At 47.9% G+C, this 16,216-nt stretch overlaps 1 protein-coding gene across 1 annotated transcript; it reads left to right on the plus strand.

Annotated features, from left to right (window-relative positions):
* The first annotated feature begins 2,065 nt into the window (after positions 1–2,065).
* LOC146759419 (fibrous sheath-interacting protein 2-like) lies at positions 2,066–4,361 on the plus strand. The gene is made up of 4 exons (XM_085510295.1): positions 2,066–2,397; positions 2,658–2,783; positions 3,110–3,468; positions 3,830–4,361. The coding sequence occupies exons 1-3, from the start codon at positions 2,326–2,328 to the stop codon at positions 3,392–3,394; spliced, it is 483 nt and encodes a 160-aa protein (XP_085366421.1). The 5' UTR covers positions 2,066–2,325; the 3' UTR covers positions 3,395–3,468; positions 3,830–4,361.
* The last annotated feature ends 11,855 nt before the right edge of the window (positions 4,362–16,216 follow it).

The following is a 16,216-nucleotide window of genomic DNA, read 5'->3' on the forward strand; positions in this document are numbered from 1 at the left end:
TATCTATGTGATATTGATTGATGCTGTTAGTTCTTAACAGCTTGACTCTAGAGGGACTGTTCTTCTTTGGTCACCTAGTTTTAAAAGAATAGATGGCTCCTGTCTATTACAATTTTTAAGGCATTATTTGTTCACTGATGCCATAAATGTGCCTGGCATAGCAATTGGCCTTGGTATATTCAGCTCGGCGTCCAGTCGGATCTTGAATATCTCCACAGAAGGAGACTCCACCACCTCCCTGGGCAGCCTGTTCCAGTGCTACGTCACCCTCACCGTAAAGAAGTTCTTCCGCATCTTCGTGCAGAACTTCCAATACTGAAGTTTCATCCCATTACCCCTAGTCCTGTCCCTACACATTACTGAAAAGAGACCAGCCACGCCACTATGGCACCCACACCTCAGGTATTTATAAACCTGGATCAAATCCCCTCTCAGCCTTCCCTTCTCAAGGCTAAACAGACCCAGCTCGCTAAATCTCTCCTCATAGGGGAAATGCTCCAGGCCCTTCACCATCTTAGTGGCCCTCCGCTGGACTCTTTCCAAGAGATCCCTGTCTTTTTTGTACTGGGGAGCCCAGAACTGGACACAGCACTCCAGAGGAGGCCTCACCGGGGCAGAGTAGAGGAGGAGGATCACCTCCCTCGACCCGCTGGCCATGCTCTTTTTAATACACCCCAGGATGCCATTGGCCTTTTTGGCCACAAGGGCACACTGCTGGCTCATGGTCAATCTGTCGTCCACCAGGACGCCCAGGTCCCACTCAGCAGAGCTCCTGTCCAGCAGCTCTTCCCCCAGCCTGTACTGGTGCATGCAATTATTTCTCCCTAGGTGCAAGACTCTACACTTGCTTTTGTTAAACCTCATCTGGTTTCTTACTGCTCAGCTCTCCAGCCTGTCCAGGTCTCTCTGAATGGCAGCACAGCCTTCAGGCGTGTCAGCCAATCCTCCCAACTTCGTGGCATCAGCAAACTTGCTGAGGGTGGTCACTATCCCCTCATCAAGGTCGCTGATGAAGATGTTGAACAAGACCGGACCCAGCACAGACCCCTGGGGGACGCCGCTAGTTACAGGCCTCCAGCCAGATTCCGCACCACCAACGACAACCCTCTGCACTCGGCCAGTCAGCCAATTCTCGACCCACTTCACCGTCCACTCATCTATCCCATACTTCCTCAGCTTTGTTATAAGGATGTCAAGGGGGACAGCATCAAAAGCCTTACAGAAATCAAGGTAGACTACATCTACCGCTCTCCCCCTGTCCACCCAGCTAGTGACATCTTCATAAAAGGCCTACAGGTTGGTCGAGCACGACCTCCCCTTGGTGAACCCATGCTGAGTACTCCTGATAACCTCCTTTTCTCCCAGTTGTCTGGAGATGGCATCCAGCACAAGCTGTTCCATCACCTTCCCTGGGACAGAGGTGAGGCTGACTGGCCTATAATTACCCGGGTCCTCCTTCTTGCCATTTTGAAGACAGGAGTGACACTGGCCGTCCTCCAGTCTTCAGGCACCTCCCCAGTTCTCCAAGACCTCTGATAGATTACAGAGAGCGGCTCAGCAACGACCTCCAGCAGCTCCCTCAGCACCTGTGGATGCACCCCATCAGGTCCCAAGGATTTATGGACCTTAATGTTTCCTAGGCACTCACAGACCACCTCTTCCCTGACTAAAGGGAAATCTCCCATTCCCCACACTCTCTCATTAACCTCCAGGGCCTGGGATTCCGGAGGGAGAGCCCTTTCACTAAAGACAGAAGCAAAAAAGGCGTTCACTATTTCCACCTCCTCAGCATCCCTCCTCTCCCTGGAAGCACTCAAGGCCAGGCTGGATGTGTTGTGAGCAACCTGGTCTACAGCGAGGTGTCCCTGTCTATAGCAGGTTGGAACGAGGTGATCTTAAGGGTCCCTTCCAACACAAACCATTCTAAGATTCTAGAACAGAAAAACAGGCCAGCTCTCCCACATTGTTTCAGTGTCATTTACTTATAAAACAAGCTCTGGGACAACCCGAGAAGGTATTTGTTCCACGTGCAGCATCACCTGTGATAGAAACCAAGGAAGCCTACAGCAGGCCTCAGGACTCAGCAAGCCTTTTTGGCTCAAAGCAGGGCCAGCTGGAGCAGCTTACCACGAGTGCACCCAGAAGGGCCTCCATGCAGCTGCAGGCTTGCCGCATGTCATTGCATGTCATTGTGATGCAACAGTGGGTGAGCGTGACATAAAGCTGCAGGCTGGAACTCCGGCTGGGGTGGCCTCAGTTCGCTGCTGCTGGAGCGAGAGGTGGTAGCGGAGGGTTGCAGCTCTCAGAGAGTTCCTACCAGGAGCCATGGAGTGCTGTTGCAGTGCTGGATTCCGAAATCCAGATGAATTTCTGAGCAGAGCGGGGAAGAGCGGAAAGGTGAGCGCTGCTACATCAAGAGAGGGCTGAGTGCAGTAGCCTGGGGTATGCAGGGCTGCTCTGGGGCTGTAGATGCTCTCCAGAGGCTGAGGGACACTTCTCCTCATGCTGGTGCTGGAGAAGGCTTGCAGGGAATCACACCTCTCTGCACATCCCAGCATCGGTTACAGAAGTGGGGAGGGAGCTGCCAAAGGGAGCGGAGGTGGGCTGGAGAGGGGAATGGAGTGTCTGAGTGTCCAAGCATGTCTTTGTCTTTCTAGCTCCGACCCAGAGGACAGGAAGTTGGAGCAGGAGGTAGCTGGCTGTTGGACCTTCCACTCGGGGTTAAAATCCCTGTGCAGCCCGGCACCAAGCTCCTTTTCGCCAGGAGAAAGCTGGGGGAAAAGGTGAGAGGAGTAAGGAAGCGTCAAAAAGGGCTCTTGTTTCCTGGGGTTGCCGCCATGCCAAGGAGGCCTTGTGTTGGGATGCCAATCCCATGTGTTGGGATGCTGGGGCCAGGCACCCATCAGGCACAGAAATGTGGAGACCGGGTCGTTCCTGGAGGAGGGTGCAACCCTCTGCTCTCCCTCTTGGAGGACTTAGGAAAACCCAGACATGACTGTTTGGGAAAGAGGCAAGAGGCCAGCCTGTGGGTGTGAGCAGCTTGGAAGTGTCTCTGTTTCTTTGCTGCTCTCTCCTTCCCCATTCACACTCTACAACACATCTCTTCCAGCTCCACCAGCCTTCTCCTCAGTTTGACCTGAGAGATCCGTACAGTCGCAATCTGTGCACAGAGTACAACAGCCTGCATGACCCGCATCTGCGGGAGTTCCACAACCGCAAAAACAACCTGCGGAACCTGAAGAAACGGGGCTTGGTCACCGAGGATGGCGACGTAAGTTTGGCTGTTGGGCTGACCAACACGGGTCTCCTCAGGAGGGCTTTCCAGTCTGCCAGGCAGGGGCCTGACACTACAGCCATCTGTCATTGTCTCTTCTGTAGGTTGTCTGCACTCTGAAGGAGTTCAACGAGTACAGGCAGTACCTGACCAGGCTGAAGCTGGAGAAAAAGCAAGCAAAGAGGCGAGAAGAGGTAGGCAAAGCCCAGTATTGGTAGGCACGTGTCAGCATCATGGCACTGAGGGCACGGGCTTTACTTGATGGATCTGAGGGAGATGGGGAAAGCAGAAAAGGTGAGGGGCAGGCTGGTGGTCTAGGCATTGAGGCATGGAAAGGACAGCTCAGCTCAGAGCTGAGCTAGCACAGCGTGCTGGTGTGAAGGCAGCCTGGAAAGTTGCTTGCTTACAAGCAGAGCACTGTGGCAGCCGTTCTCTTCTGCCCTCATTGCAAGGCTGAAGCAGTGTGCTTGCCCTCTTCTGCGTAAAGCAGCAGTACTTAGGGTGGGAAGCACTCTCTAAGACAAGACCAAGCATAAACCCTCTGTTCCCTTCCAGGATGAGCTTCTTCGGGAGATTTCCAATTTGAAGAAATCGATCCACAGACTACAGATGGCCAGGGACAAGTTCCAGCCCGGTCCCGTGGATTACATTGCGGGTTCGAAAATCAGACCCACAATGCTTCATAAACCAGCTGGCCCCTCTCCTTCATGCTATAATCTTCTGTCTGGACAATGCAGAAGGAATGTGGCTTTGATGGAGCGTGGCCTTCAGGGAGACTCATGGAGCACAGGGTGTGCAATGAAGCTGCCTGAGAAGTCACCCAAACCTGCGTTGGGCAGGGAAGGCTCCAAACTCCCCAGAATCATCCAGACTACTTCTGCGTCAACAACAAACTCCAAACTCCCCAGAAGCATTCGTACTGCTTCTGACCCAACAGCAAACTCCAGAGTCCCCAGAATCATCCAGACTACTTCTGCGTCAACAACAAACTCCAAACTCCCCAGAAGCATTCGTACTGCTTCTGACCCAAAAACAAACTCCAGAGTCCCTAGAAGCATCCAGGCCCCAGTGAAGGGAAAAGGAAAAAAAGGGGAAAACAAGTAGAGAGATTGGCCAAAAACCAAAACAGTGGCAACAAATTAGTTTTAATTGGCTTAATTAATTTTAATTTGTTTAATTCGTTTTAATTTGTTTAATTAATTGACCAAAGATGATACCAGAATGCAAGATAACACACTACAGTACAATATATCATAATTAGTATCAGAATTAGAATTAAAACCAATAAAAAAAATTAAAAAAATAACATTACAAAGTGTGTCCGAAAACTGAAGTCCTTATTCTAAAGCCGAGGTGAGACAACCCAGGTAGTTCTCGTGCTGCTGGGATCAAAAAGGAAAGGGGAGATCAAGTGATATACGGATGGCTTTTATCTTTTGCACTGAACATAAAGGGTGACAGAGCAGCAAGCAATCCTCTGGGGGATGTAGTTGTTCTCTGCTGGGGGTACATGCAGTGTTACAGGCTTGGGACAGAATGGCTGGATGACTGTGAAGAGGAAAGGGACCTGGGGCTGTTGGTCGATGCTCTGCTCAACATGAGCCCACAGTGTGCCCAGGTGGACAAGAAGGCCAAGGGCATCCTGGCCTGAATAAGAAACAGTGTGGCCAGCAGGAGCAGAGAGGTGATCATCCCTCTGTACTCAGCTCTGGTGAGGCCGCATCTCAAGTACTGTGTTCAGTTTTGGGCTCCTCACTACAAGAAGGACATGGAGGATGAGGTCCTCACAGGGGACTTCAACCACCCTGATATCTGTGGGAGGGACAACACAGCATTGCACCAGAAATCAAAGAGGTTTCTGGAATGTGCTGATGATAACTTCCTCTTCCAAGTAGTATGGGAACCTCAAAGATCAGGTTAGGAAAGCTAAAACCCAGGCAGAACTAAATCTAGCTGGGGACAGAAAGGGGAACAGGTATATCAGTGATTAAAAAGAAGGTAAGCGAGGATGTGGGCCCTCTCTGGAAGGCAACTAGAGGCCTGGTCATGAGGAATACAGAGAGAGCTGAGGTGCTCAATGACTTCTTTGCTTCAGGCCTCACTGGCAAGTGCTCTAGGCCCAGAGCCCAAACTGCAGAAAGCAACAGTAAAACTTGGAGAAGGTGGATCTGTAAGTGCTGTAAGTGAAGATGAGGTTCTAGACCATCGAAAGAATCTGAAGCTGCACAAGTCCAAGGGATCCATCCGCAGGTTCTGAGGGAACTGGTGGATGAACTTGCCAAGCTGCTGTGCATCGTATTTGAAAGGTCATGGCAGTCTGGTGAAGTTCCCACTGATCAGAAAAGGGGAAACATAACCCCCCTATTCCGGATCGGGAAAAAAGAAGATCCAGGGAACTACAGGCCAGTCAGTCTCACCTCTGTGCTTGGTAAGATCGCGGGGTAGATCCAACTGAAGGCCCTACTGCACCACACGGAAAAATAAAGACAAGGTGGCTGGTGGTAATCAAAATGGTTTCACCATGGGCAAGTCAGACGTGACAAACTTGGTGGCCCATGTCAACTTCATGAAGTTCAACAAGGACAAGTGCCCTGAGTTGGGGAAATCTCAAGCACAGATAAAGGTTGGGTGGAGAATGGCTTGAGGAGAAGGATTTGGGGGTCTCAGATGATTCAGCACGAGGTGGCAGTGTACGCTTGCGGCCTGGAAGGCCAAATATATCCCAGGTTTCATCAAGAGAAGTGTGACCAGCGAGTCGAGGAGGCGACTCTGCCCCTCCGCGCTGCTCCTGTAAGACCCCACATGGAGTACTGCGTCCAGCTCTGGGGACCCCAACACAAGGACACTGTGCTGTTGGAGCAGGTCCAGATGAGGGAAATGGAGATGATCAGAGGGCTGGAGCACCTCCCCTAGAAGGACAGGCTGAGAGAGCTGGGGCTCTTCAGCCTGGAGAAGAGAAGGCTCCAGGGGGACCTTATAGCAACCTCCCAGTATCTGAAGGGAGTGCATAGGAAAGCTTGGGAGGGACTTTTTATAAATGCATGTAGTGACAGGATGAAGGGAAATGGTTTTAAACTGGAAGAGGGTAGATTTAGAATACATACCAGGAAGAACTTTACTGTGAGGGTGGTGAAACACTGGAACAGTCTTCCCAGTGAGGCTGTGGTTGCCTCACAGAATCACAGAATTGCAGGGGTTGGAAGGGACCTCTAGAGATCATCGAGTCCAACCCTCCTGGAAAGCAGGCTCCCTACACCACGTCGCACAGCTCGGCGTCCAGTCGGATCTTGAATATCTCCACAGAAGGAGACTCCACCACCTCCCTGGGCAGCCCGTTCCAGTGCTACGTCACCCTCACCGTAAAGAAGTTCTTCCGCATCTTCGTGCAGAACTTCCAATGCTGAAGTTTCATCCCATTACCCCTAGTCCTGTCCCTACACATTACTGAAAAGAGACCAGCCACGCCACTATGGCACCCACACCTCAGGTATTTATAAACCTGGATCAAATCCCCTCTCAGCCTTCCTTTCTCAAGGCTAAACATACCCAGTTTGCTAAATCTCTCCTCATAGGGGAAATGCTCCAGGCCCTCCACCATCTTAGTGGCCCTCCGCTGGACTCTTTCCAAGAGATCCCTGTCTTTTTTGTACTGGGGAGCCCAGAACTGGACACAGCACTCCAGAGGAGGCCCCACCGGGGCAGAGTAGAGGAGGAGGATCACCTCCCTCGACCCGCTGGCCATGCTCTTTTTAATACACCCCAGGATGCCATTGGCCTTCTTGGCCACAAGGGCACACTGCTGGCTCATGGTCAATCTGTCGTCCACCAGGACGCCCAGGTCCCACTCAGCAGAGCTCCTGTCCAGCAGCTCTTCCCCCAGCCTGTACTGGTGCATGCAATTATTTCTCCCTAGGTGCAAGACTCTACACTTGCTTTTGTTAAACCTCATCTGGTTTCTTACTGCTCAGCTCTCCAGCCTGTCCAGGTCTCTCTGAATGGCAGCACAGCCTTCAGGCGTGTCAGCCAATCCTCCCAACTTCGTGGCATCAGCAAACTTGCTGAGGGTGGTCACTATCCCCTCATCAAGGTCACTGATGAAGATGTTGAACAAGACTGGACCCAGCACAGACCCCTGGGGGACGCCGCTAGTTACAGGCCTCCAGCCAGATTCCGCACCACCAACGACAACCCTCTGCACTCGGCCAGTCAGCCAATTCTCGACCCACTTCACCGTCCACTCATCTATCCCATACTTCCTCAGCTTTGTTATAAGGATGTCAAGGGGGACAGCATCAAAAGCCTTACAGAAATCAAGGTAGACTACATCTACCGCTCTCCCCCTGTCCACCCAGCTAGTGACATCTTCATAAAAGGCCTACAGGTTGGTCGAGCACGACCTCCCCTTGGTGAACCCATGCTGAATACTCCTGATAACCTCCTTTTCTCCCAGTTGTCTGGAGATGGCATCCAGCACAAGCTGTTCCATCACCTTCCCTGGGACAGAGGTGAGGCTGACTGGCCTATAATTACCCGGTCTTCCTTCTTGCCATTTTGAAGACAGGAGTGACACTGGCCGTCCTCCAGTCTTCAGGCACCTCCCCAGTTCTCCAAGACCTCTGACAGATTACTGAGAGCGGCTCAGCAACGACCTCCAGCAGCTCCCACAGCACATATGGATGCACCTCATCAGGTCCCAAGGATTCATATTCAGTGACTGAAAGAAACAGTTGTTGCTCTAAGAAATGCAATACTAAGCTAGGTCTGCCTGTAGCTGACAGCCATCAGCTTGCTCCTCAGGCAGGTTCTGTCTGGATGGAATGAAGGGCATGAAATACTGATGTGCTCATCAAACGCTGCTTGTTAGCTTAGAGACAAGGTGTTAAATAGGTTTGTTCATGTATTGCAAACATGTTACTTAGCTGCCTTCATTCTAGCTTCAGAAGAACATGTGCAGAATACAGAATTGATTGAAAGAAATACGAACTGTCTGCATAGAACTTACTCTTTCCTTTACACAGGAGAATCAAGCACACGTTTGTATGTGAGTACCTCCAGAGGTGAAACTCGATCACCCAAATGTAATGAGCAGAGACATTACAATCAGTTCTAACTGTATCTTCATGCTGTGCTGAATAAGCCTGAGTCAGGATGTAAACCACTTTCTCTTTTTTTCTTCAGATGAAGCCATTAATTTTGTCAACAAGCCCAAAACGACTCCAGAAATATCAGTCAGTCCTTCTGAAGACCTGGAGCTGGTGTGTGAGGTGTCAGCTGCAAGCGGAGCTTTCATATGGAAGAAAGATCAAACAGAGGTGAAGCAGGACCAGAGGACAACCATCATCTCCCAGGGGACGCACCGCAAGCTCATGGTCAAAAATGTGACCCTGAAAGACCAAGGGAGCTACAGCTGTGAAACAAAAGATGACAAAGCAACATTCCAGGTGAAAGTCAGAGGTGAGAAAATGCTTGAAATCCCAGAGATAAAGGAACGCTTCATTTGGTGTGTCTTGCATTGGGAGGATCAACTGACAGCCTCTCTGGTGCAAAACATTTTGGCTATAGGACTTTCTTTGTCATCTAGTGTCATAGCAACACTTTTCTACATGTGCTTTTCCATCCAGGAATGAATTACTGCAACAAACCATAGGCAAGGAGGGTAACTTGTGCAGCTCTTGTAGTCATCTGGTGTCTGCAGGGTTACAGTGCAAGAGCACACCAGGCATGCAAGGAGTGAGAAAATGGGAGGTGTTTGAAGAGATCTGGTTACAAAATTTGAATGACACAATGAGGTGGAAAATGCAAATAATCAGACTCATAAATGGCCTGGGTTGCAAAGGCCCACAGTGCTCATCCAGTTCCAAACCCCTCCTATGTGCAGGGTTGCCAACCAGCTGCCCAGGCTGCCCAGAACCACATCCAGCCTGGCCTTGAATGCCTGCAGGGATGGAGCATCCACAGTCTCCTTGGGCAACCTGTTCTAGAGGGCCGTTCCCTTCTGATTTACTGGAAATGTAGAGAGACATGAGAAGAAAAAAAGATAAGGGAGGAGGTCCAGCAGTGCATGCAGGTGTTCTAAATCTTATGTCCAAATCTGCTATCAGACTGCGAAATGTTTAGCTTTGTGATATGATGTGATATGATATGAAATGAAATGATATGCTTATCATTTCCCAAGGCAAAATAGAGGGGAAAGTATTTTCCTGTCTTAATGAGGTATCACAATGCTCCCTGTGAAGGGCAAGTATAGTGAAAACGGGGAACTGGAGTAAGGTCTGCAGCAGACTACAGCAAAACGGTGTGACTGTTGTGATGTCCCTGCAGAGAAAGAAGACCTGTTTACAAACAAGGACAAGGTACAAAAAGAGGTGAAGGCTGTACTGACTCAAAATGCCACGCTGAGCTGCGAGGTGGCCCAGGAGAAGACGGAGGTGAAGTGGTACAAGGAGGAGAAACTGATCACCTCGAGCAAGAAGTTCAAGGTGCAGTCAGAGGGCAAACAGCGTCGGCTGGTGCTGAGCCAGGTGGAGAAGAAAGGTGCAGGGGAGTACAGCTGCGAGGCTGCTGGCCAGAAACTCACCTTCAAGATTCATGTAACTGGTAGGAAACACATTTTGGTTGATATTCTTTGATTATTCCATAGTCTGGCTGTGGAAACGTCTGTGTGAATGTGTCTTGATTCTGCCATGAAACTGTTTTGGGGAGGATGAAAAGAAATGCTTACAAACGTGCAGCTAAAATGATTATTTGTTTTTAACAGTGTTTCATCCAGCTCTTCCCCTACAACTACTTTATCATCAGCTGTCCATGGATGTCCAACTGTGATTTGTACAATGTGCAACACTGCTCTACCAGTTGATATTTCAACAGTAGTAGTTACAGATCTCTACTGTGGCTGCACTGAGAAGGTTTGGTTGTCGGTGTCCTAAGAACTTTTAGTCAGAGGCATTGCACTTGCCTTTGGTTTGTTGAATCCCACGTTGACAACCATTCGTTCCATGTTCTGTAAATGTAATGACCAGTCATGAATCCATTGATACCTTTCTAATTGTACGTTTCTCATTAGTCTGAGGGTTTAGAACACAGGCAGATCTCTCACTCCAGCTGCAGTAGAGATTGCTCTGGTGTCAGTATATTTTGCACAAGATCCGGTAAATTTTAACTTAGACTCCAGATAGCCATGGGCACATCAGCTGCATTCTGAGTGACCATTAGTGAGCTGGCTGATGACGAGGGTTTGTCTTCTGTTTTATTTGTAGCTGCACTCTACTGGTTTTTGCTCATAAGTCAACTTGTTCTCTGTTAACTTTACAGTTCTCGTCTTGTATTCTGAGCTGATCAGGACAGGGAATCTGTTTTCTCCTCTTCTTTCTTATGGCAGTGAACACATTGGAGCTTAATCCTGGTCAAGGTTTGGCATTTGATCAGCTATGTGGAGGAGCAACTGTACTGGGAGTCTACTGCCTTTCTGCTCACACAGACCTGGTGTCCTTGCAGGGCATAGCTTGCGTTCTGTTCCCTTGTAAAGGTTGCAGTCTTTGCTCTCTCCATCTTGGGGCATTCTGCTCCTTCAGTCCCTGGTGTGAAATATATCTCTGCTCCTGTAGTAGACAGTTTTGCTGCTGCCTGTGGTGTAGACTCTAAACTATCAGCTTTTACGTTTCCCACACCACGTGGATGTGATTCTGGGGCCTTTGGATCTGTTCCGTGAGTTGTGTAGCTCATGCTTTTGGCTCAGGAAACTGGCAGTTTCAGCAAAGAGTGGATTACAGAAAGGGTAGATTTGGGAGGTATCTGTCAGAGAAAATGAAATATGAACGATTACAGAAAGACTATGGCAACAGCTGGAATCAACCAAGTTAATCCTCAGCAGCCAAAGCCAGCCCACATCTTATTGCAGAGGCGTAGGGAGAAAACCCAGCAATGTAGTGCTTTTACACTTGAATTTTGCTAGCTGAGGGCTATTATTAGCTGTTTGCCTCAGAAACCAAAGGTTTTCTGTTCTCTTTCAGACCGGATGAGCTCATGGCTGCACAGGGTAATGTAATACTTCCTCCTCTGCCATACGTGGAGAGTGCTTGCCTAGCTACCGTTGCTGTATTTCTCATGTGTACCACTGTAACATGACGTGCAAGTCCAGCCCTCACTGCAAAATGATGTGGTGTGAAAGTCAGGAGGGATTATGAGTACTCTTGGAGTGGTTGGCTCTTTCACTACAGAAATCCTCATCTTACTAGCTTCTCCCAAAGTGCAATGGCTTTCTGAGTCTTAATTTCTCCTCTTACCATTGCACTCAGAAAGATTTTCAGGGTTCCTCTACCCCAGGGTTCCACTGGTAGCACAGAACAATCCCATTTTAAGGACATGTTGAATGTTAGGTGCTGAGTGTTGAGCATTACGGGATGCAGATTAGACCTTCTTGCTTAAAAGAAACAAGTGCTGTACACCTTGGAAACCTATAGAAAACTAGACTAAAAAGGGCTGATTCTGCCATCTCATTATCTCAGTATTTCTGGTGCACGCTGAAATCCTTATTTGAAGTGGGCCAAAGCTCCATTGCATTTGTGAGAAGTTTTGCATCACCTGTTTGGTCTAGGCCATGTTTGTTGTCTTGCTAATAAGCAAGCCTTCTGATCTTCATCAAATCATTGTGGTTGGAAAAGACCACAAAGATGCCCACATCCAGCCTCACCCCATCCCACCATGCACACTGCCCACGTCCCTCAGTGCCACATCTCCATGGTTATTGAACACTTCCAGGGATGGTGACCCCACCACCTCCCTGCAAAGCTGTGCCACCACATCACCACTCCTCTTCAGAAGAAGTTTTTCTTAACATCCAACTTGAACCTTCCCTGAAAATCATCAGTTAGAACAGGGGCTGTTGAAGATGGGTGGAGAGAATGATGCTTCTGCAGTCAATACAAGCAGGGAGATCAAATGTAGAGTGTATCAACTGCAGTCTTGCATTGGCTTGCTGCCCTGCTCCCTCACCTTCAGTGGACTGCAGTGCTGGTGGTAGAGCTGTGGTGTGAATCCTGGGATTGCACGTACTGCAACGGTCAGCAGCACAGGAACTTGAGCTGAACTTACCCTCCTGGGCAGCTGCTGCCACTCAGAATTCAGACAGCATGCAGAGGAGAAAGTCATGAAGGAAGGGAAAGGGATGGCAGCAGAAGGCTTCACAGAGTGACAGCGGGGAGGAAGGAGATAGGGGACAGGTCATGGAAGGGTTTGCCATGACTGCTGGGGAGCAGGAGCCTTCCCGGTCACCTGAGCTGGGTATGCCTGAATATGCTTGCATGAATGATCTGAATGAGTGGTCTTCCATGTCTCCACTGCAAATAAAAGACAATGTCAATCCCCCTCACAACTGCTAGTCCTGCATTCATGCTTGGAGCCTCTGTCTTGGTATCAACATCAGGACCCTGGGATCTTTCCTGGGACCCAAACAAGCATAGGAAGCTTATTCAAAATTGCTCTGCTGTTACAAGCTGGCTAGCACTAGAGAAGTCCATGATGTAAGTGCATCATAAATATTCTGCACTTCTACAGCCTTTTGTAGGGCAAACCATGGAATAGAAATGGAAGCCCATTTATTTAGGGTTTATCTGTTCTCCCACGCCTCAAATAGGAGCTAGCATGAACGCTCTCAGTGACCAGTTGTTGGTAAAAGGAGAATCAGATAAAACAGTCATTAAAGTAATCAATAAAAGATTCAATGTATCAATCGATCCCACTTAGCAAAGTGATTAACTGAATCCCCTTAACTGAAGTGTGTATGCCTAACTAATTATACTTGCTATCTTTCTGATGCTAACTCCATTTGTTGACACAAAGGGTAAGGTGGGCTTTAAACACTTTATTCTATATGTGTTAGGTATTAAGAGGAGATGACCTCAGCCAGTTCTCTGAAGAATCAGGGGTTGCTGAGAGTAGAAAACCATGCTTTATGCATAAAACCGAGCTACAAAATCTAATGTAGGCCAAGTATTCACAATATTAAGGGCTATATCACTGCCATATGGTAGAGTCAAAAGATGGTTTTCTGCTCTTAAATTTCTATGGTTTCCTGATTTTGAGGTCTTCATAATTGAGCTGTATTTGGCTGCTCTCCAGCGTAGAGTGGAGCAATATCAAAAAGACACACAGATGAAGATCTGTCATTGTCTTCATTAAAAGAAATCTGAAAATTAGGAGTCCAAGCTGATAGTAAAGACTACCCAGAGGGATGGGATGACCATAGGGACTGTGCTGAGATGCATTATAATGTGTGATAAACACTGTGAAGCAGTGTTGCTCCAGGAAATGGTCCAATACAACATAGAAGCAACTTTTAATGTCTTCCAGTCACAAGTTGTTCATATGTAATGTATATTTTACCCAGTGTTTTCCAGTTCCAGAAGCAGAGGATGCCTTTATCAACAAGCAGAAGGTGCAGAAGGAGGTGAAGGCTGTACTGACTCAAAATGCCACGCTGAGCTGCGAGGTGACCCAGGAGAAGACGGAGGTGAAGTGGTACAAGGAGGGGAAACTGATCACCTCGAGCAAGAAGTTCAGGGTGGAGTCTGAGGGCAAACAGCGTCGGCTGGTGGTGAGCCAGGTGGAGAAGAAAGATGCAGGGGAGTACAGCTGCGAGGCTGCTGGCCAGAAACTCACCTTCAAGACTGATGTCACAGGTGAGAGAAATTGTTTTGACTGTATTGAACCCCCCAACAAAGAAGGAGGGGAAAGTTAAGTGGTTTGACACATTCAACCCCAGCATTCAGTGATGTAGACGGTGCTTAAATTCTGTTTAATTTGTGTACATTCCTGTTTGCCTTCTGAAGCTATGAACACTTAGGACTTGGGTAGCCTCAGCTTAAGACAGGCTGGACATAATTCGGGAATTTCCCTGGGGATCTCAAGTAGATGCAATGATAGCAAAATGAGAAGTCAATAATTACAGGGGAAATTAAAGAATATTAAAGGTATCTTCAGGGCACAAGCACACCCCTGCAAATGCTTCTTCCTAAATAGTCTCAGAGACAGCATTTGGTCACAATGCTAGACGGCGGCATTGGTGGTTTCTATTAAATTAAAGAAACCTGCAACTAAAAAGGTTTTCCCGTATTTTCTTTTGTTTTCTTCTCTATAGCAGGTACAAAAGAAATGCTTAAAAATAGAAAGGCTTCAAGCTGGTGCTTTTCTTTCCAGAAATGGAGGAAGACAGGCGTTCATTTATTAGGAGAGTCTGATAAGAAAGTGGAAAAAGGCTTTTTACCAGGGTCTATAGCAACATAACAAAGGGCAATGGTTTCAAAAGTGAAGAGGGTAGACTCAGTTTGGACATGAGAAAAGTTCTTTATGATGAGGATGGTGATACACTGGAACAGATTGTCCAGTGAAGGTTGTGGGTGACTCATCATTGGAGTGTCCAAGGCCAGGCTGGATGGGGACCCTGGGCAGCCTCATTTAGTGAATGATGTCCCTGACCACGGCAAGAGGTTGGACTGGATGATCTTTAAAGCTTCCTTCTATACCCAAACTGTTCTATGATTCCATAGGGGAAACCATTTTATTACTGCCTCTGAAAACTCAGGAGATATTAGAATTGTTTTCAGAAATAAGTAGGTGAGAAAAATACATTTCCTCACTATGACTTAATCACAAACAGAATTTAACCTTGACCCTCACCTGGCTTTTGTTGGCAAAGCAACTTACAGCTGTCAGCTTGTTTGGACAATGTAATGCCTGTCCCCTTGTAAGAAACAGACTTTTCAATGACTGCGTATGCTGGTGTGCTGCTGGACAGTGGGGAAAGGGGTGTTTTTTAATTTTTGAAGATTTTGGAACATGATACTGGTGGAAATGAAAACAAGTTTAGGGCTATCTAAGCTGTTTTGGTCTGGCAGGGAGGAAGTTCTTCACTGGCAATTGATATAGTTCAGATGTTGGCATTCAGTTCATAGCACTGTCAGGAAATGTGAGTGATAAAGCTGTCCTCAACGGTACAGTCCAAAGACTAATTTGGGCATTTGGGGAAGGCTGTGTAGAAAAGATTCATGTCTTAAATGTGCCCATTTGCCTTCAATTCCAGAAGCAGAAGATGCTTTATCAACAAGGATAAGGCGCAGAAGGAGGTGAAGGCTGCACCAACAGAAAATGCCACGCTGAGCTGCACAGGTAAGACAGGTGTTGTCTGAAATACAGCAGAGAACAGTAAAGTAAAATCTAGTTTCTATTATACAGTGATCCAGGTGCAGTAGTCTGTGCTGAGGTTTTTTCCCTATACTTGATTGCCTGGGTTTGTAGAAAGTATTTGGTTTTAGTATGGCACAAAGACCTGTTTCAGTCTGTCTGTAGAATAATAATTACTGATATATGTACAATGGAAGCAATATTCAAGATAGTATTCAAATCTCTCCTGTGCCTGAGATCCCAAACTGTAATTCTTGTTCACCTAAACATTTGACTAAGATAAGTATGTGCAGTTAGGCTGGAGTGCATGTTGTACGTGCAGCCTTTCGTGGCAGGAGAAGCAGGAACTTCTCCTAGTAGTACACTGCCTTTTTACTATGCCTTTATGTTGGAGGCTGCATCTGGATAGGTGAGTCTGCTACTCACAGTAAGAGACCTGGTAGAGCTGACTATTCCCAGAGCTCAAAGTAAGATAGATATCTGCAAATCACACACAAAGAACAAAGGACTGCGTTGGTGAGCATATTTCCTTTGTGCCTTTGACAGTCACAGTTGTGGCAATGGTAGAGGCCATGAGGAGTCTGTTCAGGAAGCCAGGAGTACTGTTCTGGGTCATGAAAAGGCAGCCAGTGGTTTGACTATTGCATGTTTATGTGTTTTGATGTTTCACAGTGGGTTTTAAGTAAAAGGAACTCAGGTTTTGGTTGCCTGCAGGACAGATGTTCTTTTGGGTTCAATATGCTTGCATAGTGACTTGCAACCATG

This window comes from Coturnix japonica, chromosome 10 (assembly GCF_054131305.1).
Source record: "Coturnix japonica strain WE chromosome 10, WE-NBRP24, whole genome shotgun sequence".
Classification (NCBI taxonomy): domain Eukaryota; kingdom Metazoa; phylum Chordata; class Aves; order Galliformes; family Phasianidae; genus Coturnix; species Coturnix japonica.

Excerpts from the sequence above, each read along its gene's own strand:
- LOC146759419 (XM_085510295.1), top strand. The coding sequence starts at position 2,326 with ATGGAGTGCTGTTGCAGTGCTGGATTCCGAAATCCAGATGAATTTCTG. Across the intron at positions 2,398-2,657 it reads GAGCGGGGAAGAGCGGAAAG|CTCCGACCCAGAGGACAGGA; the intron begins GTGAGCGCTGCT and ends TTGTCTTTCTAG. Across the intron at positions 2,784-3,109 it reads GGAGAAAGCTGGGGGAAAAG|CTCCACCAGCCTTCTCCTCA; the intron begins GTGAGAGGAGTA and ends CATCTCTTCCAG.